This window comes from Primulina tabacum, chromosome 4 (genome assembly GCF_025594145.1).
Source record: "Primulina tabacum isolate GXHZ01 chromosome 4, ASM2559414v2, whole genome shotgun sequence".
Lineage (NCBI taxonomy): Eukaryota > Viridiplantae > Streptophyta > Magnoliopsida > Lamiales > Gesneriaceae > Primulina > Primulina tabacum.
Window position 1 is genome coordinate 52,490 of NC_134553.1, and position 26,309 is coordinate 78,798.

At 37.0% G+C, this 26,309-nt stretch overlaps 4 protein-coding genes across 7 annotated transcripts in view; 2 read left to right on the top strand and 2 right to left on the bottom strand.

Annotated features, from left to right (window-relative positions):
- Positions 1-4,536: 4,536 nt before the first annotated feature.
- Positions 4,537-26,309, bottom strand: part of LOC142541362 (uncharacterized) — a 54,459-nt gene continuing 32,686 nt past the window's right edge. Inside the window, exons 1-2 of one of the 3 annotated variants that reach the window (XM_075647904.1) lie at positions 5,541-5,703; positions 4,537-5,310 (exon numbers count right to left, since the gene is read on the bottom strand). In XM_075647904.1, coding sequence (XP_075504019.1) covers positions 4,589-5,310; positions 5,541-5,688 — 870 coding nt within the window. In that variant the 5' untranslated portion in view covers positions 5,689-5,703 and the 3' untranslated portion in view covers positions 4,537-4,588. Of the gene's footprint in view, positions 5,320-5,540; positions 5,704-26,309 lie in introns of those variants that run through there. The other 2 variants (XM_075647903.1, XM_075647906.1) reach the window with 2 other exon arrangements.
- Positions 7,622-10,521, top strand: LOC142542103 (ATP-dependent Clp protease proteolytic subunit 4, chloroplastic-like). Of its 2 annotated transcripts, none has more exons than XM_075648541.1 (3): positions 7,622-8,103; positions 9,217-9,721; positions 10,233-10,521. In XM_075648541.1, the coding sequence occupies exons 1-2, from the start codon at positions 7,661-7,663 to the stop codon at positions 9,701-9,703; spliced, it is 930 nt and encodes a 309-aa protein (XP_075504656.1). In that variant the 5' UTR covers positions 7,622-7,660; the 3' UTR covers positions 9,704-9,721; positions 10,233-10,521. The 2 variants fall into 2 exon arrangements, with proteins under 2 accessions (XP_075504656.1, XP_075504655.1); XM_075648540.1 differs by having other exon boundaries at positions 7,623-8,103; positions 10,222-10,521.
- On the top strand, positions 19,728-23,090 carry LOC142541361 (protein CYCLOPS-like). The gene is given in 12 exon segments (XM_075647902.1): positions 19,728-20,211; positions 20,370-20,425; positions 20,541-20,672; positions 20,917-20,965; positions 21,045-21,097; positions 21,216-21,421; positions 21,424-21,897; positions 21,994-22,037; positions 22,223-22,268; positions 22,358-22,406; positions 22,482-22,610; positions 22,864-23,090. Coding segments are annotated over 12 exon segments (1,554 nt in total). The 5' UTR covers positions 19,728-20,019; the 3' UTR covers positions 22,988-23,090.
- LOC142541285 (uncharacterized) lies at positions 24,280-25,954 on the bottom strand. Its single transcript, XM_075647845.1, has 4 exons — positions 25,936-25,954; positions 25,730-25,851; positions 25,412-25,539; positions 24,280-24,508 (listed from the first exon to the last, which is right to left on the bottom strand). The coding sequence occupies exons 1-4, from the start codon at positions 25,952-25,954 to the stop codon at positions 24,280-24,282; spliced, it is 498 nt and encodes a 165-aa protein (XP_075503960.1).

The window sequence follows — 26,309 nt, forward strand, 5'->3', positions numbered from 1 at the left end:
TTGAGTCGGTTCGTGATGAAACAGCAAGAGAATGAAACTTTGCGAGAATTTGTCCAGCGTTTCAACAGTGCAGCGCTGGAAATACCAGCGGCTACCCATGACATCATGATAAGTGCCTTCACACAAGGACTGAGGGGAGGGGATTTTTTCAAGTCGCTGGTCAAGAAGCCTCCGTTGAGCTATGATGATCTGTTGGCTCGAGCTGAGAAATATGTAAACTTGGAAGATGTCCAACGGTACAGAAGGATGGAGAAATGGTCCGGAGGAAGTAGAGTTGAGGGAGCGGAGAAAGGAGGAAGGAAGAGGGGTGCGGGGGAAAGAGAGGAAGACAGAACTAGTAGTAGAAGACAATTCTCATCCCATGTTCCCCTGGATAGGAGTCGGGACGAGGTGATGGAAGTGAAGGAGCCCGCGGGGAGGTGGGAGAAGTCGCGAAGGGTTGGGTGCAGTGCTAGATTGCCTTCACGGGATAGACGAGAAGGATCCTCATTCAGGAGTCGACAAAGGTCTCGCTCGCCCCCTAGGCGTGGTCAAGGCCTTCCATGGATAAATCAGAGGATCGGGGAGCAGAGAGGGGAAGGTCGATGTCAAGATGTCCCTCAGGAGCTCGTCGAACCGAGGAGGGGAATGAATGAGGATAACCACCCTACGAGAGGAATGATTCATATGATCTCGGGGGGTGCTACTGATGGAGACTCTGGGCGAGCTCGGAAGGCACATGGGAGAAGGTTGGAGAACTTTGAGATATCTAGGGGTGCAGACTTACCACAAGACCCCGTCATCAGCTTTGGGCTGGAAGACCTCCGAGGCGTTGTGACTCCACATAACGATGACTTGGTGGTAACGACCATCATTGCCAATTATGATGTGGCGAGAATATTTATTGATAATGGAAGCTCTGTGAACGTCTTGTTCAAGAGCACGTTGGATCAAATGAAGATGGGAAGATTTGAGTTTGAGCCGATATTCACCCTGCTGTATGGGTTTGCAGAACACGTCATCTTGCCTTTGGGTCAGATTGTTCTTCCCCTATCCTTGGGGACTGATTCACGGCGGGTAACAAAGATGATAGCCTTCACTGTAGTAGATACCCCGTCAGCGTATAATGAAATTCTAGGACGACCAGCCCTGAAGGATTTTAGACCAGTAGCTTCCAGTTATCATCAGAAGCTTAAGTTTCCTGTGGGAAAAGGAGTTGGAGTCCTGTGCGGGGACCAAAAAGTCGCACGTCGTTGTTATGAAAGAATCGTGAAGGAAGAAGAAAAGAGAGGTCACGAGCATTCGCATGGAAGCTTGAGCTCAGTCTTGCAGTTGTAGAGTCATTCGAAGAAGCTTCTAAGTGGGTAACTTTGTCCTGTGAAGGTATAAGAGGAGCATAAAAGTTGGAAAAAGCGCAGGGCAAGGCTTCAAAGAGACCCTGAAGTGCTTACCACCTCAGAAAATATTACTCTTGAATTTATTGTTGATGTATTTCATCTTTGCATTTTCCCATGTAATCAGTTGAAATTCAATAAAACCAAGTTCTTATATTAAGTTCATGGATGTTGTTGTATTGTGAGAATGAAATAAATTTTATTTTCCTGCTAAGGCATCGCCTAGCAGAGGAGCAGAGTTGGGGTGGAAGAAAGATTTTATTTTCCTGCTAAGACATCGCCTAGCAGAGGAGCAGAGTTGGGGTGGAAGAGAGATTTTATTTTCCTGCTAAGGCATCGCCTAGCAGAGGAGCAGAGTTGGGGTGGAAGAGAACTTTTATTTTCCTACTAAGGCATCGCCTAGTAGAGGAGCAGCGTGTAGAAGAAAAATTTTATTTTCCTACTAAGGCATCGCCTAGTAGAGGAGCAGCGTGTAGAAGAAAATTTTTATTTTCCTGCTAAGATATCACCTAGCAGAGGAGTTAGAGGGTGGGGGCGTTGAATTTTCATTCTCCTGCTAAGGTGTCACTTAGCAGAGGAGTTAGAGGGTGGAGGCGTTGAATTTTTATTTTCCTGCTAAGGTATCACCTAGCAGAGGAGTTAGAGGGTGGGGGCGTTGAATTTTCATTCTCCTGCTAAGGTATCACCTAGCAGAGGAGTTAGAGGGTGGAGACGTTGAATCTTTATTTTCCTGCTAAGACTCGGCTTAGCAGAGGAGTTAAAGGATGAATGTGTTGAATTTTATTCTCCTGCTAAGGTATCACCTAGCAAAGGAGTTAGAGTGTGGAGGTGTTGAATTTTTATTTTCCTGCTAAAGCCCGGCTTAGCAGAGGAGTTAGAGTGTGGAGGTGTTGAATTTTTATTTTCCTGCTAAGGCCCGGCTTAGCAGAGGAGTTAGAGTGTGGAGGTGTTGAATTTTTATTTTCCTGTTAAGGCCCGGCTTAGCAGAGGAGTTAGAGTGTGGAGGTGTTGAATTTTTATTTTCCTGCTAAGGCCTGCCTTAGCAGAGGAGTTAGAGGGTGGAGGTGTTGATTTTATTTTCCTGCTAAGGCCCGGCTTAGCAGAGGAGTTATGAGATGATGAGGTGAGAGTTTGATTTTTCCTGCTAAGGCCCGGCTTAGCAGAGGAGTTAGAGGGTAGAGGTGTTGATTTTATTTTCCTGCTGATGCATCGCCTAGCAGAGGAGTTAGAGGGTGGGCGCGTTGAATTTTATTTTCCTGCTAAGGCCTGGCTTAGCAGAGGAGTTAGAGGATGGAGGTGTTGATTTTATTTTCCTGCTAAGGTATCACCTAGCAGAGGAGTTAGATGGAGGAGTTGAATTTTATTTTCCTGCTAAGGCATCGCCTAGCAGAGGAGTTAGAGGGTGGGGACGTTGAATTTTATTTTCCTGCTAAGGCATCGCCTAGCAGAGGAGTTAGAGGGTGGGTGCGTTGAATTTTATTTTCCTGCTAAGGCATCGCCTAGCAGAGGAGTTAGAGGGTGGGTGCGTTGAATTTTATTTTCCTGCTAAGGCATCGCTTAGCAGAGGAGTTAGAGGGTAGAGGTGTTGAATTTTATTTTCATGCTATGGCGTCACCTAGCAGAGGAGTTAGAGGGTGGAGGCGTTGAATTTTATTTTCCTGCTATGAACTATGTTAGCAGAGGAGTCAAGGGCACGGGGAAGTGGAAACTATTTCCCTTCAAAAGCTTAGTAGAGGACCTTGAAGATGGGGGTGACGAGGGCATACTGTGTTAGAAAAATTTATTTCGTTTGTCGTTAACTAACAATGTTTGCCGCTGCAAAAATTACGGGGTTCGAAATTATGTTTGCCGCTGCGAAAATCACACAACCATTCGCAAGGCAATGTATCAAAATTCTCAACGTACTGGACGAGTGCTCGGGCGAGCGTGCGTTCGGCAGGTCGACTTGACAAGGGGATGGGGCGAGCAGGTGAAGGGAGCGGGGCGAGCACGCAGCAGGTGTGATGGGCGAGCGTGCGCTGGTTGGGCGAGCGTGCGAGAGCGAAGAAGGTGCTTGGGCGTGAATGCGGCGTGATGGCAGACGAGCGTTGAGAGGGCGAGGGTGAAGCGCGGCATGTGATGGCGAGAGCAGAAGGCGGCGAGCGTGGCGCTTGGGCGAGCAGGAGGTGCACCGGACGAGCTGGGGTGAAGCTCGGGCGAGCAGGATGCGCGGCGCGGGGCGAGCTTGGGCGAGCATGGCGCCGGGCGAACGTCTGCGCGCGGTGCTGGGCGACCGCTGCGCCGAGAGCGGGCGAGCTGGGGTGAAGCTTGGGCGAGCAGGACGTGCGCCGGGCGAGCTGGGGTGAAGCTTGGGCGAGCGTGGCGCTTGGGCGAGCAGGAGGTGCGCCGGGCGAGCTGGGGTGAAGCTTGGGCCAGCGTGGCGCTTGGGCGAGCATGAGGTGCGCCGGGCGAGCTGGGTGAAGCTTGGGCGAGCGTGGCGCTTGGGCGAGCAGGAGGTGCGCCGGGCAAGCGGGGGTGAAGCTTTGGGCGAGCGTGGCGCTTGGGCGAGCAGGAGGTGCGCCGGGTGAGGCGATGGTGGAGCGGTAGCTTGGGCGAGGCGGGGCCGGCGAGCGGGGTGAAGCGGTAGCTCGGGTAATGGCGAGGTGATGATGAAGCGGTGCTAGGATTACGATTTGATTTGTTTCCAAATTTTTGGGGACTGACGAAAGGCTGGAAGATAATGCACAACTCGCACCCGGTAACCCGAGTACAGCACGACTAATCGAACTTCGAACCTGCGATTCACTTCGACTCAGGAGGGGGAGACTGGTGATACCCCATGGATGAGCCCATTATCCCTGGCCCATCCCTAGCCCAAATGGAAGACAGGCTCATCAAGAGCCCAGGTATTCTCTTATAAATACCAGGTTTGAGCGTATGATATTTAATTCACTATATTGTTTTCATTCACTATAGCGTATGAGCCCATTATCCCTGGCTCATCCCCCTAAACGGTCTTTTTCGTGATTTCAGGCTCAGGACAATTTCAAAACCCTGCGTCTGCACTAGTGACACTTGCTGGGTGCGGACCCTAAATTTCCCGTGAGTATCAAAGATTAATCCCTCAAGTTTGAAATGAAACGCTTTGATTCCCCATAAACAAGAAACTAACCTTACACAAAGGGATCAAATTACTATCTTCACATTTACATATGAGACAAAATAACATTAAGAATTCAAAATTCAATGTCCAACCATTTAGTATAATATACACAATTACTTGGGGAAACTACGCCATCGGGTGTACAAATACTAATCCGGGGACAAGCACCACAAGGAGTTGAAGCAAACACACCAACCTTGGAGCCTTTGGCGGCCCCGGCACCACTTGCAGCTCGGTAGCAAATCGTTCCCATGGGTATGGAATGATAATCCCCCAATCCAGTGCTTTTGACCTCTATAATCTCATCATCCAAAACCATGGAATTCAGTGTCTCCGCAGTTTGCTGAGCAGAGAGCTCGAAATTCACCACTGGGTTCTTCTTCAATTCGTTATGAACCCCTTGCAACGTAGCAACCCTCTGAGCCAGCATGTACCTTAGGCACAGCCGTTGGAGTACGTTAATAAGTTCATTGTCAAGATTCCCATCTATGTACCAATCGCCTCCACTTATCTCCTTGCAAGGCTCGAATTCGACGGCCATGTAGTGTTTCTTTCCCTTGTTCTGGATGTTGACCACCTCTTTTACCAATTTCTTAGCTATCAAAGACTTGAGTGATTTGTTCACTACATTATCAGTTAGCTTGGTATCTAGTTTGATGTCTCTTACCCAGATACCCAAATCCTTTTTGCTTTTGATTGAATTGAGAATGGCACGTTCAGCATCGACCAGGCCTGGGGGATCTGTTTCAGGCCTTTGCCGCTTAAGGGAAAGAGCTCCAAAGGATCGACTCATTCCTGTAACAGCTAAGAATAATAACAATAAGCAATGAAAAGTCTGACTTCTCAAGTAATCAACGAAAGATACGATAATCTTAATCTCATAAAAGCATTCCAATTTGTTACTTGTGAATTTTTTTCAATCACATTTCCGAATCCCCAATCCCACTTTGACTCAAAACTAGAAGACAACGTAGACTGAAGAACTAAAGAACAATAAATACAGGATAGAAAAAAGATTCGCTTACCGCCTCCGCCGGTGCTTCGGGATTGACTAACAGCCACCGTGGACGTCGCGGCTTCGACCGGGGGAGAAGAAACGAGGGACATAACAGCAAAGCCAGGCGAATGTAATTTAATGCCCAAGCCCACTAGTTCACTAGTCCAGTAGCCCATTACAAACTTTTAATTGGCCCAATCCAACTTCGTGAATCGATACTTTGTTCTCTCCACCATTCATTTTAGAGTAGTATTGTACTATTTGTTTATATATCAGGAAAATGGGATCAGGCATGTGACCAGATCTGATTGGATCGGTTTTGGATTATAGAGTAGTTGAACCAAATCAAATTTAACATAATACCGGATTAAACCGGTTTCCTATTTATTGGATTTTGCATATAATCTAATCCAAAATGGCAAAAACGAGTTAAAATGAAACGCGTTGCACATGATTTGATCAGATTGTTGACCGTATTAGAAATGTGTAGGAACATATTGAGATCGAATTAAAATCAGTTTTATTTATTTTCAATCAATGTGTACTTCAAACATAATTTATCAAAAAACTTATTTGAAAATTAAATATATTATTTGTTATATGTAGACTACACGTGATAATTATTAAACAACAGAATATCAAAATTCTTTTTAAAAACAGTTCGAACATTATTGGAGGCTATCGGATCCTATTAACGGACTGGATTGATTCCACATGAACCGATTTCAGACCTAAGATAAAAGGGTTTTGAGTTTTTTGGCGCAATTTTGTTCCATATTTATATATGAATATAAAATATTATTTTACATCTCAATTGTAATAATCATAAAAAATCGAATATCATTTGCATGTGTTTTGCGTGTATATATGTGAATATTTTTCGTGTTAATTTTTATTTTATGTTTTTTATGATAATTTTTTTTATTATAAATGATATAATAATTTAAAATTTTGGATAAAGATTACATTAAATATTTTAGTAGTTTTAAAATTTTGGAAAGTAGGTAGGACAGTGAGAAGAGAATATTTTTATAATATTTTATATTAAATAAAAATATAGTTGTTTTTTTATATTTTTAAAAGAGTATGGTTGGTATTTTTAAAAATTTATGTTGATACAAAGTTAATTATTTCATGTGTTTTAAACTTAATAATAAAATATGATATAGAACAAGTACATATAGCATAGATAAAGTATAAACTTAGGCAAAAATTTTTGTGAGACGGTCTCACAGGTCGTATTTTGTGAAACAGATCTCTTATTCGTGTCATCCATGAAAAAATATTATCTTTTATGCTAAGAGTACTATTTTTTATTGGGAATATCGGTAGGGTTGACTCGTCTCACAGATAAAAATTCTTGAGACCGTCTCACAAGAGACATACTCATCAACTTAAAGCTTCTAAAATCCTAAATTTATAGGTCCCAAATTTACGGCTTCTATAAATCCCAAAATCTTCATATCTAAAAATTCCCAAAATTGAAATAATTATGATTTAAATTTATACTTTTGTCCCCTGATTTTTTACAACAAATTCTTGAATGAAATAGTCCTTCCAATGCACAGGTTTCTACAATTCCAAAAAGTACAAAATGCCTATTGGCGGTGTTGCATTAGAAAACTGCCCAAACTATATATGACTTTTTAAGAGTTACTGAATGAAACGACTCGAAAGATATTTTATTCTTATTTGAATTCATTGAATTCGAGTCAGATTCAAGTCTAAATTTTATTATTTGACAAATTTGCAAATTTTGATAAGTTTTTTTTAAAAGAAGCTTTGATAATTTATTAATATAATATAAAAATATAGTAAAAAAACATATTTTGTATCTTTCAATTACTTATTTATTTTATCAATAGTTTTAATAGCTCGCTAACATGCTTGAATATTTCATATCAAACAAAAAAAATTAAATATTTCGAGCTTCGAATCAAACTCGATTATATCTATTTCAAATCGAATTCAAACTTTAGATTTTTCGTTATGTATTGTTTTTATGTTGTTGAAATAATGGGCTTTGAAATATTCGATTGGGCCTCATTTTTTTTTATCAATTTGAGGAGCCCAAGCCCAATAATGCTTCTTTTATGCCCCAATTTGCAATCAATCTCCCGTGACCAACATTTTATCCCGAGTGTTGCCATGGACTCACTCATCCTCTCTGCGCCGTTCTCCCACCACTCCTCCGCCGCATCCAGTTGCCGCAGCTACCACACGGGACTGAAAACTACACCACCTACTGCTCTCTGCCTGCACCGTGCCAAAACCCGCCACCGAACATTACCCCTCAGATGCTCCCTCGCTTCCTACAACCACCAAACTCTCGGCTCTTCCGTCTCCGCCCCTTCGGAGGAATCCCTCTTGCTCCATCTCACGGATTCTTCCCCTCAGACTCCCGCAACCGCCATGCGTGGCGCCGATTCTGACGCCATGGGGTTGTTGCTCAAGGAGCGCATTGTCTTCCTGGGGAGCAGTATTGATGATCTTGTCGCTGATTCAATTATTAGTCAGCTGTTACTGTTAGACGCTCAGGATTCGACAAAGGATATCCGGCTATTCATCAATTCGTCTGGTGGCTCTCTCAGGTTTGTGTATACAAATTTGTCATTGGTTTAGTTTTATGAAGTCCTTTTAATTCATTTTGTAATTTATTACATAGCCAAAGAAAGATGGCTGACTTGGCTTCAGTCTTTACTAGTTAATTTTTCAGTTGATCTGAAGATGGGAATCCCAAAATCATATTAGCTTTAGTCACAAGGTGGATTATGTTTCCATGTGTACTTGTTACGAAGATTGAATGACCAATATATAGTATGAGTTGGTATTAGAGTCACTGCGAGAATAATGATTGAGTGCATTTATATTGGTAGATTGACATTGCTTCTTATTTCTGGGTTGCCAAATGTTTGTGCTAGTCCATAATTGTTGGCGTATCTAAGATGGCATATTTAGGTTTTTTCGGTTTTTCCTCCTGATGGATTGTGTGGAGAAAGTCAGTAACTTTGAATGTGAGAGGCCAACAATTTGTACCATTATTTCTTGAGTTGAAAGATAGGTTGAAGGAGTGGATGTAGTGGTCTATCTGTAGGAGGATTTGGCTTCATATGAATATTCTTTCTTCTAAAACTACGTGTATTTGTTTTATTTTTATATAATGTGATCGATATGTCTTTGAATCTTTCAATGATTATGCTATTTTATTTATTATCACCATTCTAGTGCTCCAGTTAAATGGATTTGGCGGTATAATATGATGCACATGTCACTGAATCTTTTTTATATGCTCTGTGGTTTTAGGTGCTTCAACTTGGCACTTGCCCCCATATCTACATATTGGTCTAACTCATCCATTGTATTGATTTTAAATTCATAGTTTTTATTCGGCTCACAGTAGTTCAGTTATCTTAATTAGTGATAGTTTACTCCGACAATGGATTGATCTCGTTTCCATTTTAGTTCCTCACGAGTCATGATCAATCTAAATTATCTGACCAATATTGATTGATGACCATCATAAGTTATCCCGTATTTATGGCCTCAAGTCTTTGCAACTTGAACTATAGCTAAATGTGACTGTAATGGATGGAGGCACAAGCCAAAATATTGATTTAACCCTATTCCAAATTCATCGTTGAATAGCTTTTCGTGGTTTAGGCTTGTAAATATTTTTTAATTATTTCGAAGTTCTTTTACTCCAGCGCTACGATGGCCATCTTTGATGTTGTACGGCTAGTTAGGGCCGATGTCTCCACAATTGCTCTTGGCATTTCAGCATCAACAGCATCTATTATTCTTGGTGGTGGCACTAAAGGCAAGCGCTTTGCAATGCCTAATACTCGAATCATGATCCACCAACCACTTGGAGGTGCTAGTGGGCAAGCGATTGATGTGGAAATTCAAGCCAGGGAGGTAATGCATAACAAGAAGAACGTCACAGGAATTATATCTGATTGCACCGGTAGATCATTTGAACAAGTTGAAAAGGATATTGATAGAGATCGCTACATGTCCCCGATTGAAGCAGTTGAATATGGCTTAATAGATGGAGTTATTGATAGGGATAGCATTATTCCACTTGAGCCTGTCCCAGAAAGAGTTAAGCCCTCTACATTCAATTATGAGGAGATCAGCAAGGACCCGAGAAAGTTCTTGACACCTGATATACCTGATGATGAGATATATTAGTCTGGACATTTATTTTGGGTAAACTTCCTTTATAAATTTCATTTTTGCTTCTGTACTTTGTGCTGAACATCCTTTGATTCACATGTACTTACAGATGTCTAAGATTTCAAATGAAACCTTGAATTCCTGTTTTAAATTTATTATCTCATTGAGCTAAAGAACAATTTTTGAGAATTTTAAAAGTGACTAAAATTATTGACATTCTGCTTGTATATTGATCCGCTCATGACTCATATTTCACTTACCAATGGCTTATATGACTTGTATCTTTCTGTTAAGGTTAATTTTATAACTTCTAGAAGCACATTTTTTTATATCTGCCAATGATTCTTTTTCTTTTTTTTTGAGAGAGAGTCGATGATTCTAGTCACAACAAAATATGTTCCATCTTGATGTCTATTCACGAGAGATCCTTTAGACTGGCAATTGATTATTGTATACTGTACTGATCATTTGTATCTATTCAAGTTGCTGCTAATGCACTGTCTTATGCTACTTTTGTTGTATCTTTTGACCAGACTGGCATCAGGTTTATCTGGCGAAGTGAGGAAGTGATGAACAAATCAAGCATTCGACTTTAGAGACTTTTTGACAGGTTCCAAGTTTGGGAAGGGTTGCTTCAGCATTCGAAATTCCATTTGTCACCAGAGATAGTGTAAAAGTGACTGATTAGTGGTTTCTTATTCATCAATAGTTTATTTGTAACACATGTAATGTACCCAATTCTGCTTTTCTATGACAAACGGGGTCCTGTCTTTGTTATGAATGAGAATGTGGAAAGAAAAGTTCAAGTTTGAATGCAGCAATGTTTAGACTTCGTTCTTCTGCGTCCCATTAGATGTTACGAATTGTGGTATGTTGCGTGGAATTTTTGCGAATGTGAAACACGTAGTTAGGCTATTTTTTCCATTCTAAGATCATATCCACTTTAATAGTTAGATGATTGATTAGTTCCAATTCAGCATGTCTTTCGTGAATTAATTTGAGATGGAAAAGTACGCATGTTTGCCTCGGTCGAAGTCTTGATTTGGAGTACGCTATGCTACTGTGATATATATATCAATATCACCAAGAATGTATACGTGCGATGCACGTAGATAACTAATAATGAAATATATAATAATGAAATTTAGATAATGTTTAAAATTGAATAACATATTTTTTATGAGTATTTATCAATCTATATATATATAAAACACAAAAAATGAAAATATATTATGACAATAAATAATATGTATTAACTTATTCATATGACATTTTCAATCCGCGTGATTATAACAGAACGACAGCTCTCTCAAATTAGAAAATATATTTTTCATCCAAATGTAATTCACAATGGAAAAATAATATAATAATGAATTTTATCAAAGCCAAAATCACGATGTACTTAAATGGAGTAAACATAGACAAAATATTGTCAAATAAAATTCTCTTAATTAACTAAATTATCATAATAATATTAAAATAAAACCACTAAACATTTATTAAATATCAATTGTGATTTTGCTAAATAAAATAGATATATAAATAAGATAACATACAAAATTTTGTGAGACGGCCCCACGAGTCATTTTGTGAGACGAATCTCCTATATGATTCACTAATGAAAAAGTATTATTTTTTTGACAAAAATATAAATTATTATTGTAAATACAGGTAGAGTTGACCCATTTCACGAAAAACACACTATGAACATTGATCCTAAATTTGCAAACGCGTGTAAACACAATAATGTAGACACATTATGATTTAAATTTTCTATGCATATAATATTTCCAACAATGTTAAATAAAAATAATAAGCACAAAAACACCCGCAAACATTAAAAAAATATATATAAGAAAAAAATAGTGTCACAAAAACAAAATGACATATTTAAATTAAAAAATATGATGCTTTTTAGTTCATATTTAAAATCAACTTGTTATAAAAGTGATATATTTATATGTAAAATAAAAAAAAAAGATAAGATAAGATAAAAACATTAAATATTCATTAGCAACCATGAAAAAATCAACTCATTTTAGCAACCAATTTTAGTAGCAACAAAGAAAAATCATTAGTAAATTGATGAATTCAATATGCATTAATGTCCAAAGTCATTTAATATTTAAGATGTACAATGAATTACCAAAAAAACCCATTAAAAAAACCATTGATTTAATTTGCTAACTTAAATGAATGAGGGTATATTAAAAAATTTACAATTAGAAGTCATATATTTATATGTATGTTAGATTTAATGTATGGATTCAATAAGTATTTCATGATGGACTCTCTTTCTCTCTCTCACAGTTTTTGGTGTCAAATTTGTGATACCCAACCAACTATTGTGACACCTCTTCACATGGATGTTAGTTCAAACAGATTAACGTGAAATGCTTAGTCGTCATCAGCTTTAAGCGACGCACTTCACCTAAGCTCGGGTGTAGTGTCAAATGAGTTAGGCGTGTTGCAGTGGCGCCCATTTGCAGTGATAAGTAGGCAAGAGTTATCAGACCTTACTGGACAGAGGCAAATAAAAAAGTTAATTCTGACTAGGATTAGAAAGATTAGATTGGCCTCTTGAAACCTAGGAACATTGACGGACAAACCAATAGAGTTAATGGATGTCATACAAAAAAGGAAGGTAAACATAACTTGTCTTCAAGAGACAAAGTGGAAGGGAAGCAATGCTAGAAAGTTAAGAGAATGTTTCAAACTTATTTATGCAGGAGTAGATAAATCTAGAAATAAAGTGAGAATATTTATGGATAAAGCCTATAGGGATACAATTGTTGTGGTTAGGAGGTTTGAAGACATGATTATGTATCACTTTAGCCTTAGAACCAGAGATTGTTCGTATCATTAGTGCGTATATACCACAAGTGGGATTAGATTATGAGAGTAAGAAGGAATTTTGTGACTCTCTAGAAGATGTAGTTAATAGAATCTCCTGTGAGGAAAAGATCTTTGGTGGAGATTTAAATGGCCATATAGGTAAGGATAAAGTTGGGTGTGAGAAGGTTCCTGGAGGACAAGGCTTTGGGGTTCAAAATAATACGGGGATTTTTATTTTAAACTATTTTTTATCTAGTGATTTTGGGATAATAAACAATTTCTATAAGAGGAGGGAGAGTCATTTAATAATCTTTAGAATTCGACATAATATAAGTCAGATTGATTACTTTTTTATAAGGAGATAATAACTAATTAGTTGTAAAAATTGTAAGATCGTACCAGGAGAATGGTTGACGACCCAACATAGATTATAATATTAGATCTTTGCTTTAAGAGTAGAAGCAGAGGAAACAAAGTTGAGATTAGGCCGAGAATCAAATGGTGGATTATGAAGGGATATGTATGCAAAACTCTTAAGAATGAGATTTTAAATATTCACTTAGTCTTCAAAGGATGTGAGAATGTATGGCGTAAAGATAAGACCGATACCTCTGAGTTATTTGAGCTCATGGCTAACCATATAAGGAATGGGGCGATGGAAGTACTTGGAGAGGCTAAAAGAAAGGGACGATACGACAAGGATACATGGGGTGGAACAATGAGGTGCAAAAAGTCATTAGGGAAAAAAAAAAGGTTCAAGAACTGGCAAGAAGCTAGAGACCAATGATCGTATAAGCTATACAAGCAAGCCAAATGACTCATTAGTAGAGCACTAGGAGATGCTGAAAAAAGAGCTTATATTGATTTGTATGATAGGCTAGGCACAAAAGGAGAGAAAAATATTTTTAAGATAGTGAAAGCCAGATATCGGAATACTAAAAAATCGATCCATGTCAGGTGTATCAAGCATTAATATGGTAGAGTTTTAATGCAAGGTAAAGATATCCTAGGTAGGTATAGGGATTACTTTAAGAACTTACTTAATGATATAAATACGGAGGAGTTAAGTGTGGGTATACATGAGATGCAAAAAATAAGACATCTAGTGTTATATAATAGAGCTAGTGCTAAGTAAGTAATAGATGCACTGAAAAGGATTGTAATGCCCTAGATTTCATATCATGTTAAGCGAAGATTATTGAATTTGAATTGATGTGATTATAATCGGGCTATCACGGGACCAGATTGGCTAAAGCATATGAAGGGTTCAATTTTTTAGACGGAACTACTGGCGCCCGAGCGGTAGAAAATAACCGCCCGAGCGCCAATGTTCAACAAGAACATGTTCGGGCAGAAGATGTGGCGCCCGGGCGGTAGGTTGTGACCGCCCGAGCGCCAAGGTGCAATTTGGAAATGCTTGGACAGAGAATGCCGCGCCCGAGCGGTAGTTTAGCACCGCTCGAGCGCCGACCCAAGTTCAAGAAAAATAAGCCACGTTGCTTTACATGTAAACTTGATATATATAAATGCATCCCTTCAGAAATTGAAAGGAGAAAGAAAGGAAAACGAGAAAGATTGATAAAAATCCTTACGCCTTTATATTTTGATTCATCTGTCCGATTGTGAATCCGACTTCGGTACTGTGTTCCTATCGACGCAGGCTTCAACTGAACGTAAGTTTGGTTACGTTTTGTCATGTCTTGAAATTATGATGTTGTCAGAATCGAATATGATTCAAATATGGTGTTCTTGACATAATATACATCAAAGAATCGAAATAAGATTAAGAAACAGATTGATTATGGAATTGTTATGAAATTCAGAGTTAAATTGACTGAGATGTGATGTCAGATTTGCACTGTGGTTGATTATAAGTTATTGGAATTAGTATATACTGATGTGGCATCACCGGTATCGCAAGATTGTACACTTGTACCGTCAGAATTTGATAAGACAGAGATGTCTTGATTTGAATAGAATATTAATGCAGTATATTGATATTGTCATTGCCAGATTGAACATTGACTGACTTTGAGTCGAGACTTCGATTCTATCAGAGCGACAGAACGAAAGGTATAAATAAATGTTGATTCGGGATTGCACAACTCGAGTTAGGTTTGGCTTGAGTTTTCCAAAATCACATACTTTATTTTATTGCATTGATATTTGCAAATTATCAGATTGATATGTTTAGTCTATTGAATTTATAGCAGAGCAAGAGTCCGAGTCTAGGGCAGATCAGCCTAGCTAGGGCAGAACAGCCGAGTCTTTGACAGAACCGCTAAGACTCTAGAGACTCTAGACTGTGGTGTATCGATGAGCTTAGAAGTAGATCGACTTCTATTGTAGACATTCGATATAGCATGCCAGAGTCTAATTAGATTGGGATCCCTAGATTAGAAATAAGTTGAGAAGAGATAACGAGTCATTGATTTAAATACAGATTTGTATTGATTCATGTAGTCAGATTGGATACATGTTTCAATGTTTGTTTATGCTTTTATATATGTTTTATATGATTGCATTGTTTCAATGTCATGTGAATTTTCTGTGGCAGTAAGACTTTATCAAAGATCATCTTTAACCCCTTACCTATATTTGCTTTGGTTATGGATGAGCTGACGGGATATATTCAGGATGATGTACTCTAATGTATTTTGTTTGCAGATGATATTGTACTGATAGACGAAACTAAATAATGTATAAATAAAAAATTAGATAGATAATATTTTGGATCAATTTCTGACATGACATCTGACAGGTTGACATTTTTCGATACCACGTTAGCATCAGGTCAATATTTTTCATTGTCATCTAAGCATTTTTTAGTGTCACATCAGCAATTTGATCAAAATTATCGAAAAATAAAAATTGAGATATTAAAATCAAACTTTGAAATATTAAAACCAAACTTTGAAAAATTAATAAACTAAACTCAAAATTGGAAAACTATTATCCCCTTCGAATAAGAGTAGGCATCTTGTGTCCATATTTATAATAGTAATTTTTTTTACATAAAATAATATTTTTCATGGTGATCTTAATAAAATATTTGTCTTATAAAATTGACTCGTAAAATCATCTAACAAGAATTTTTGTATTCGTATAATAATACCGAAACAATTATGTGTTGAAGGATTTTACTAGCTAGTAATTAGTCCTATGTCACATCATTTACTTTTTCTCGAAATTATTATAAGATTTATTATAAGAACACCTTCAAATTCAAATACTCTATCAAATCTAATAGAATGTAAGAATTTGAATAATGAATTTAATCATTGTATCTAGGGATGTAAATGAACTAAACTTTTTGTGAGCTATTCGAAGCTTGGTTCGATAAAAAGCTCGTTTGAGTTTGTTTGTTAATCATATCAAGCCAAGCTCAAGCTCGATTTTGAGCTCGAAAATTTAATCAAACCAAGCTCAAGCCTAAAAATATTCGGCTCGTGAGCTCGCAAACATGTTTGATAATAGGCTCGCGATCTCGAGCTCGAGCTCAGCTCGTTTAGGTGGCTCGTAAGCTTGAGCTTGACTCATTTGTTGAGTTGACAAATAAAATATTAGTACTAATGTCAATTGAAGGAATTGAACACAAGACAAATAAAAATATTAGTATTATTGTTATTATGAACTTTGCAGGATACTTGACTAGTTGTTATTGGAGATGATTTTGTAATTCCTGATTTTAATGGATTCTTTGACGTCCTCCCTACTTTCTCACCAGACTTAGTTGAAGTATTAAAGGGGTGAAATTATTTCATTGTTATTTATATGGTGATATCAGTGAATGATGCATATTCTAGATGTATTATTTTGGAATGTTCAATAATATATTGATTTATGTTTTTTTAGCTCTTATTTGTGTCGTTTTGGTTCTTTATGAATGGATTTACATATTTATGTCTGATGTAAAATTATTTTATAGATATATTTAATTTTTAACAAGCTCGAATCAAGCTCAAACTCGAGCTCAATTCTATGTTTTACGAACTCGAAAACGAGCCAAGCTCAAACCAGACTTGTTAAATATGCTAAACGAGCTATTAATGAATCAAGCTCGAGCCTGGCTTGATTAACATGTTAAACGAGCTTTTAACAAGTCGAGCTCGAGCTTTTCCCGAGTTTGGTAAATTCAAGACAAACCAAGCTCGAATTGAGCTCGAACCTCAGATAATTTTAAACGAGTCAAGCTCAAGCCTGATACTGTTTGGTTTGATTTGAATCGTTTACATCCCTTGTATCTATATGGATTAGATTGAAATCATATGTGAACAGAACTAATCCAAAAAGATTTAATAAAAGAGCAATTTCATGCATCCGATGTCATTTTCTTGATTTAGTATTTTTTATTATGGCATCAAAATTGGAAAACAAACCCTAGTAGCGTAACTAAACTAAACTAAAAAATATGCATTAGACGACATGTTAAATGAACTTTACTTATGAAGAGACATTGAAAATTGGACGTCTTGTGTCGACTTTGAAACCTTAAACTCCACAACTATCAAAAATTATATTCTATACTTGACAATAATCTTGAGCGGCCGACGGTGAAGAAGCGAGGATCCACATGTCGGCTATTTTAAAAATTCACTGTTTTCGTTCTAAAAACAAAGTCGTTGTTTTTCAGTTTATAGATTATCTGACATCAGTATCTCGAGTTTGCAATAAAATTTTGGGTAAGGTTACATGTCCTCCAACTCAAAAAACAAGTATGTGTCTTTTAATATAAAAAATATTTATATTATAACTCGAATAGTTGATTGAAAGTTTTAAAATTTTAATTAAATAAACAGGACTGCATTCAACTCTTAGCTAATGTTTTTCATGCATATAAGATTAGTTGACTAAAATTTATGCAATGTTTTGTTTAATTATTGTACTTAATTAATGTTTCCAAGTGCATGAAACCAAATGATGGTTGTTTTGTCATTAATTTAAATAGTTGTATTGTATAATATGTAATGAATTTTAATCAAATGATCACTTATATTGTGGTGTAATATCGATGCATCAAAATTATTATTTTTAGAAAAATGTACTTTAATAATTTTTCCCTTTTAAATAAATCTATGTAGTGCATGGTGGGCTCTCAGGTCTAGTTGATATATATTTTCAAAACCTATAGAATTTCATAATATTTATTCAAATGTAGGTTTTAATATTCTTCCAGACATTGCAATTTCTAGTCAAGAATCATGTCCTAATTTTAAATTATTTAAAAAAAAATGTCACTATTATCGATTATAAAAATTAGGAATCCACCCCAATTCATGGCCATCCCAGATATATATTGAAAGTAATATTGGATTCTAAATTAATTAATATTTTATTTTACATTTCTAGACTAATTTAATTATTTGTTTCCCTAGATATACTAATTGTATTTTTGGGAATTATTCAATATAATTTGAGAAATTATCCATAAGATATAATATATCATTCTTGTATAGATTTTGATTCCAAGTAAACTCTTGTTTCCTTGTTTATAGGTATGGAGTATCTATGAAGATCTAGGTCAAGAACTGATATAACTATGATGATCGAATATTAAAAGAACGATCCATCTCTCTCGGAAGAATAACCACGTTGCTGCTGAATTTCGGAATTGAAGATTTCCGCGTGAAGAGTTTTAAGTGATCGACTCACATAATCACGTGTTGTTGTTTGGTGTTGCCAACACTCGAAGAACAACACTGACGCAGAGTGTTGATCGTCGAGTGGTTCTGTTTGGTTTTTAAGCATTATGTGTTTAGTTTATGCATTTCGGCCTTAGTCGTAACTTATTTTGATGATATTTAATTTTTTGATGTGTCAATGAATTTAGTTTTAATATTTTCACTAGTATTGTTTGGTGTAAACGATTTACATATTTTTTAGTGATTTTTTGCCATTAGTCATCGCACATGTATTCGTACTTGTGCATGATAACGTCTGCTCTCTGTTTATTCAATAAAATTATTCTTGTATGTTTATAATTAATTTCCGCTGCAGTGTTGTGTACTAGTGTTGATAACACCTGAGCACAATACCAAATTCTGATATATTAGTTATTAAATATTTCATGTACGTTTATGAGCTACAACCCTTTCATATATTTTTCGTAACGTTCCTAAAAGTAGAGCCGTAGAATTGCTGTTCGTTAAAATACTCAACAAAAAATCGGCTACTTTGAAAAGTGAAACTTATGACTCCAAAACGGGTTTTTTAAATTTGGGAGAGGTTCATTACAATTGAGTATTTGATATAAGATATTATCTTAAATTGGAGACGTGCATGTTGAGTTATAAGTCAAACCAAACATTTTTAAGTAATTTTTTTTTTTTTTTGAAATAGTCCTCTAAGTTTGCCTATTTTGTGTTTTGATTTAATAATTATTGAAAGTTAGTTTTTTTCTACAAGTTAGGTTATGTTTTGACTTTTGATATTTTTCTCGAAAAGCTGGCACGTCACCATAAAATGCTAACATGACTACTAAAAATGTTGATGTTATATCAAGAAATGCTGACATATATGACGTCATATCAAAATTCCGTAAAAAAAAGACCAAAAACCAAATGAATAGTTACGAAACCAAAACACATGATGATATTGGTTGTATCTTTTTTCTTAAATACATTGCTTCAAAACTTGACTGATTTAGCCACTGACCTTTTGGTCGAGTGACATCTCCACTCTCAAAATGGGAGGTGGTGATGGATACTACGCACAGTTCAACTCATATCCGTTGAGCTTCGTTTTCATACTTATCACTTAATCATTTAAAAGTTGCTGGAGTAGTTTAATTATGAGCATTTTATCGTTATTTTTGCTAATACTACCTATATTAAATGACATTTCTTATATACAAGTATCTAAAAAAATATCTATTAAATTTATCGTATGCACGATTATCTTATAATTATAATTCGTCTAATTTCTCGTCGCAACCCAGCTTGAGCTTAAGTGAGCGTTCAACAATGTTACCTAAGTTCGAGTTCGGGTCGAAAACTTTTTTGAGTTCTGACTTGAGTTGACTCATTTCACAAAGACTACAATGGAAGATCAAGTTTCCCAGTATATTTCACAAACTAAATGACAAATATGGATGACCGGAATCTTGAACAGGAATATGCTCCTTGATTCCAAGAATCAAACATATAAAATTCTGAATGAGCTCACCATATGTTTGTTAAAAAAAAAAAGAAAAATTATGACGAAAGTGAAATAATAAATATAGATAAAAAAATAATTCTTCAAGCAAGTAAGATGCATAGTTTATGAGAAGTTTTATAGTTCCAAGCTTCTTGCTTTGACAGAGTTCGCATTTGCCATTGGTCAAAAGATTTTGTGTTGTTTTGACGGATCAGGTGGGATCATTTTATATATTGGTTTTGAGGTAGAAACTTATACATACATGAAGGCCGGCAAGAAACAGAAACTGTGATAGTTTTCTTGCTGTCTGATTTGTAAGGTCGTTTCTTGGAAAATTTGAAGTTAGCACGAAAAAATTGATGGAGATGGGGGGAAGAAGCTATACAGAGTTCCATCGAAACACGAGCGAAGAAATGTTCATAAAGTCGATGATGGAGAGTTCTGTTGGGATGCCAGCTCCAACAATGGAGATGCTGGGATTCAAGAATCTCACACAGAGTTTCCGAACAGACAGCGAAGAACTCTTCAAAAGCTGGCTCAGTAATGGAGAGGCAAGTGATGACGCATAATCTTCTTATGTTGAAATTTTGCATTAGTTTCTCGAATCAGAATCATGTTTAAAATTCTTAGATTTTCCAGAACATGATCATTTAAGTTGAGAATTAGGTATATATAGTTGTGTCTAAAGAGAAGCACGTTCGTTTACCAGAACAATGGGAGTCATCCAACAAATGCAGGGCATCGTCCTCGGCAAGCATCCAGAAGGTTAGTAGGGGAGGGGACAACATTCGGCCGAAACTTGTGCTTATTGAAATTTGTATATGAAATCGAAGGGGGAGATTGGGTTCGTCTTGATGCATTTGATAATGTAAAATTGCAGGATATCGACTGAGCTAGGGTGTGTGACTAATCAAATTGGGGGCATAGGTCAGAAAAAGGCAGAAGATAACTCTCGAGTTACACAAACCACTTCTGTTGCTGATAACTTGCCTAATGATTTGCATCCAACCAGGTTTTTACTGCGTCGACGCTACTTCTGGAACACAAACAAATCCAAGAATTTAGTCCAAGAAGTGGGAATCTTGTCTCATTTTGCAAGCAATCTTGTTTATGAAATTTAAAAATTTTCACAGAACAATCGTGGCGGGGCGACTGCCTAAGCCTGATCGACCCTGCTTGAATATGCTAGACCCATATTTCTCATTCTTGAATGGTTCCATTTACTATCAAGGTAACTGTTGCATCTACTTCCACAGGCCTGGAGCTGAAAATGGCTTGCAGGGTAGTAATCTATTCTTGGCAAAGGTACTAAGATTTCTTCAAAAGAAAGTATGTTATCAAATAAAACATTTAAAACGAAGCAATTTGGTAAACTTAATTGCAGGCCTGGTTTCACAGTTCTCAACCCGTGACCAGGAGCAGGTCCGCTGAGTTGAGGTACGCACTTGCTAATTATCGGATAAGTTACATTTCCGCAGCATCTTCGTTCTAGTAAATGTATTACGTTCGAAATTTCATTGATTTACATCGAAGAATTATACGCAATTTCTTGAAGGAGGAGATATGCTGCTATGCAGAATTCACATACACATATAGGTATGGAGGCAACGCACAGTGTATCTGGAAATGGTGCTAACAATTTCAAGCAAGAGACAACAGAAGCAAATGAGTTCAATATCGTACCTACAAGCCAGACTCAAAACCAACACAGCCCGTTCATGTCTCCATCTCATTCATCGTCGTCTACGTTCCACGATCAACAATAGGGAACATTGATCAAATCTCCTCTGTCGTGAGCATGCTGAAGGGTACACTAGAACGTAAGAAACTCAGTAACCAGATCGAAAAAGAAGCTGCAGATGGCAGTTCTTTTGGCTATTACAGAACTGAAATCTTGGCAAACACAGGCTTAAATCAGGAGCGAGGGGTTTTTGGATGTGAAAATCATGGAAATTTTCAAAATGTATCCACAATTGGAGTCAGGGAAGCTGGAGTCCTAAAAATGATTGAAGAGTCATTGTTGGAAGGTATCATGGATCCAGTGAACCCGACCCAGATGAGAACAGTATCTCGGGAGCCATCCCAAAGTGAATCCTCGGCTGCTGCCCCAGTGATCTCAAATGGTTTCGAGATCTGCGAAGATCCTTGTGTTTCAGCTCAGGGTCCTAGTCTTTGTGAGAGCTCTAGGTCTCAAATGGGAAATGGAAGGAGTCCAGAAAACAGTTCAAGAACTAAAGGTACAATCTTTACAGAATGGAAGTAACTCTGCCGTGTGTGGTGTTCTAAGGAAAAGGATGTCATACTAACACAATTTTGTTTTTAACTTATTCCAGATTTCAGAGAATGCACATATGATAACTCGAAAGACAGCCAAAAGGTACGTCGTAAGTCTCTCAACCGACCCAAGAAACCAGTCGGAGACACAGCCCCCTCCCCCTGATAGAACCACCCCTGTGAATGAAGATTTTCTTCTAGATTTGCTAGTTTCCAGCGTAAACTAAAGATCTTGCTGTGTTTACTGCCAACTCCAACCTTAATAGTTGCACTCTATATCATAAACAGAAACGAGGGCTGATTCGATATGGCTCTGTGAACTCATCATGTTCAGGTCAAATACGACTCTCTTAAAAACACAAATCTTCAAATCCATTTGTTGGACCTATGATATAAGTTTACCAAGTAGTTTATTTTGTGCAGTTGAGAAAGGAGATCCTACAAAAAAGCGTAGAATCGATCGTTCACGAAAGTACGTATTCTCTGTACTACTTTAAGTTTCTTGATGATGCATTGCATTTCGTACTGATTTTTCTGAGAAATAAAGGATGGCGGAAGCAAAGGAAAGAAGTTCAACACCACCAATTCCTTCAGATATGCAATCGATTTTAAAGAGATGTGAAAATCTTGAGAAGGAAGTGCGTTCACTTAAACTTAACTTGGCTTTCATGAATAGGTAAGCTAACAACAGACATACTGAATGCTTCCAATATACTTCTTTACCTACAATTTTATGTCCACCCTCGCATGCCATTTTGAACTGATCCCCAGAAGTCTATATAAAGAATTTTAAACAAACCCCAGGGCGAGTCATATCAGGGGTGGACAAGCTGTCAAGTTTAAAATTTCCTTGTTGCGCCTCAAGAGAATGCATTTTCAGAAAATAATACCGATCTTTTCTGAGAAATTACAATCTTAACGAATTTCAGAAAGGATTCCGAGCAGACAAAGCAGATTGAAGAACTACATAAACAGAATAAGGACTTGGGTGAAGAGAAGGAGAGACTTCTTGAAGAAATTGAGAGGATAATTGCAGAAACAGGGAAGATGTGAGGCTTCTTTCTATTTAGTATTTTTCACCAACCTTTCTGTAAGACTATAACCGGAGCATACAACACATGTATTTCTAAAACATAACAATTAATAAAGAGTTTCTACATACTACATGGTCTGCATGCTATTAATTTATTTTCTGATCGCTTGCAACACTAAAAATCAGGAATAGATAGGGGCAACTACTTGTCAAGCACTAACTTCAAGGTAGTTGGAATTCACAACATGGATTTCACACACCACTGCGCTCTATTTGAAATTGAAAGTCTCAATGCTACCAAACTTATCTAGAACATGCTTTTAGTTTCATGCCAAAGTAAGTTTGATTTCAGCAATTCCTTTAACAGTCAACACCTGAGCCATCTTAAACACTAATTGAGGTAAGTTTGCTCCTGGTTGCCGGTCCTGCACCCAAACAAAGGGGAGGAATTCGGAAGGTTCATGGCCTGCATAAAACTAGCATCACTTTCATTTTCTGCCAAGTGGTACGCATTTTAAAATTCAAATATAACATGACATCAATTTCCTGTAAATCAGGGCCCCTGCTTGTCCAATATATGTCAAACAGAATTTAAGTTCAATAAAAACTGTCCAAAGAATAACAGATTCATTAAACAAAAGTTGATATTTGATTGAATCATATCAACAAAGAAGAAGCATACCAAAACCAGAAGAATGACTTGCAAAATTTTACAATCTTACAAATTTCTACAACATAAAATGGTCACGCAAAAAAATAACCCATATTTTGGATGTTCAAGAACTCTTGTTCAATGGAAATCCTTAAAAGCTGTCACAACTAAGTTTGTCATTGCACCGCAAGAAGAATCATACAATTGCTTAGAATAGTCCTAAGTAACTTTATCTACTTGAAATTTTCAGAACTAAAGTATATTGCACAACACAGCTGCTATATATTTACAATGGTCCTTGTTAGTTAATGCTAGCTAACTCGATCTAGGTATATAAATAGAATTTTACTGATGCAAAAGTGTTACATTATTTCATCGGATTTCTGGCAGTTGTAGAGATTGCACTACTGGAAGAGGAGCAACTCCACAAATTGACCCCAAGAATAAAATGTACTTGGTGGAGGTGAGAGGAGAAGGTGGGCAATTCAACATTTTCTTCGGGTATATTTTTCGTTGGGTGGTGGGGGGCTCCTTGCACCCCCCTTCCCCATGCTATTGGATCCACTTGTGAGTGTCTCCTGATGTGAACTGCTATATAACTAAGAAAGGCCAAGTCTTTTACATACTGAAAAGTGACCCAACTCATAAAGGAGAAATACACTAAAAATAACAAGCTCGTTTAAGTAGAACGATACTTGGGCATGGAAGGGATATCCTAGACAAACAGACACGGTAGATGATAGAGATAAACTGTCGCAGAAGTGCAGCCAAGGTAATGGATAAAAAAGAAGTTGCCAAGCCAGCAATGAGTCCAGCAATCATGTCCCATCTCCACCATCTTATTGACGATGCCCCATTGGAAAACCAGGGCTTTGACATCCTTATAAACCTAAAATGACAAGAGCATCATAAATACATAATAAAGCAAAAGCAGAAAATTGAAAAGCCATATAGTGGAGTTATCGACAAATAAATTTCCATTTCATCATTAACATGAACCAAAAAACATTAAAGAGAAGAAAAATTAATAGAGGAATAAAGGATTTGTATGAACATTTTTGAAAAAGAAAGTAAACTAGACAAACTCAATTCAGAACCTATAATCACCAGTTTACACATAAACTTTATGAGAATAAAGAATTCTAAACCACTCAACAGAAAAACCATTCATAGTGCCTAACCAAAAACTGGACTAAAAGAAAACAATTGACCATTTTGACGTTAGATGGAATGCAAATCCAATCAAGATCAAACTTAATTCCTCAACGCAAAGTGCAAACATTCATGAAATTAAAGAGAACTGATGCCCATGTTTAAAATTAGGAACTGCTCAAACGAAAATAATTTGACGAGATTCGGGGTCTGATGTTGATTGTTTTTACATTATTACTTTTGAACTTAGTCGTATCCTTTTGGCATATCTCCTATATTTTTTTGGCCATATCTGTTTGGTATATCTCCTATATTTTTTTCCACTGGACTTTCCAACTTTAAAGAGTCTTTTACAACACTAATAAAGGTTTAGTCAAATTGCCCTGGTTGATGCAACCAGATCAATTTATAATGCAATATTGATTATCATCAATAGCTTTATACAGAATATTGACCAAGTACTTTAATCATTGCCTTTTTCACACTAACGAAAATCGATCTTCCAGACAGTTAAGATTTATGTTGCGGTGACATTGAAAGAAATAGATTTATCCAGAATACTGACCAAGTACTTTAAGATTCTTCCTCTAAACGCGAATTAACATTAAACATAAGAAAGAAATAGTTTCCTGTTACTTACAACATGGAATAGCGTTTAAGCATCTCAACAGTAGATGGATCTTGGGCCTGGCAGTCAAATAAACCTTTGTGATTCATGCTCACTTTAGAAATCCCCAGTGTATACCAGCATTGATAAGTTTCATTAACCTGAAACAAGCGAATCAGTCAGTATGAATGCATTAAACACATGCAAGACAATATTCACAATAAATATACTAAGCTATGATGAGCCTTCGGATTTTTAAAGCCACTTGAGATAAACTCCCAAAGCGGAAAACTCATAATTTAGATGACAATATAACGCCATAATGATCAAGGTTGCTTTGTAAATATGAACCTTAAATTTATCTTTTGTCAACCATGCAGCACCAAAATTGGGTCTACAGTTGGATGGGAGGGCTACATTCGGGGCCTCAGCAAATGCAAATCTTGCCTGGCCTGAATGATCTACATTTCTACCTACAAACAGAAACACAAATAATGTGTAATAAAAAAAATTGATAAAATAAAATCTGGTGTTTTGGAAATACGGAAAAAAACGACTCATCGGATTTTCAGTCATTCTTATACACCAATAATAAATATTTCCATAATCTTTAGTACACATCTAATTTGACATCATGACAAAGTTTGTTTAACTCACTGCATGCACATGTTCAGCATTTGAATCCAATAGGAAAACAAGTCCCGAGTCAAACATAAAAAAGTGAAAAAAAATAAAGAAAACGAAAATTTCAAATTCTTAGTGAGAAGGAGAACAGTTTTATATCACCAATTCGTTAGGTCAACAAGAAAGCTACTGCAGAACATAGAATAGAAGCTATATATATTGCAAGAAAAAGAGGAATTTTAGCGTATAAATTCTGTATGAGTAAATGAAAAAGATGGATATTTGTTTTTGAGGTGATTGGCTCGTT

Coding starts and splice junctions, on each gene's coding strand:
- LOC142542103 (XM_075648541.1), top strand. CDS start 7,661: ATGGACTCACTCATCCTCTCTGCGCCGTTCTCCCACCACTCCTCCGCC. Junction 8,104..9,216: donor TCGTCTGGTGGCTCTCTCAG/GTTTGTGTATAC, acceptor CTTTTACTCCAG/CGCTACGATGGCCATCTTTG.
- LOC142541285 (XM_075647845.1), bottom strand. Junction 25,540..25,729: donor TGACAAAAGATAAATTTAAG/GTTCATATTTAC, acceptor CGCTTGTTTCAG/GTTAATGAAACTTATCAATG. Junction 24,509..25,411: donor CTTAAACGCTATTCCATGTT/GTAAGTAACAGG, acceptor TTGTCATTTTAG/GTTTATAAGGATGTCAAAGC.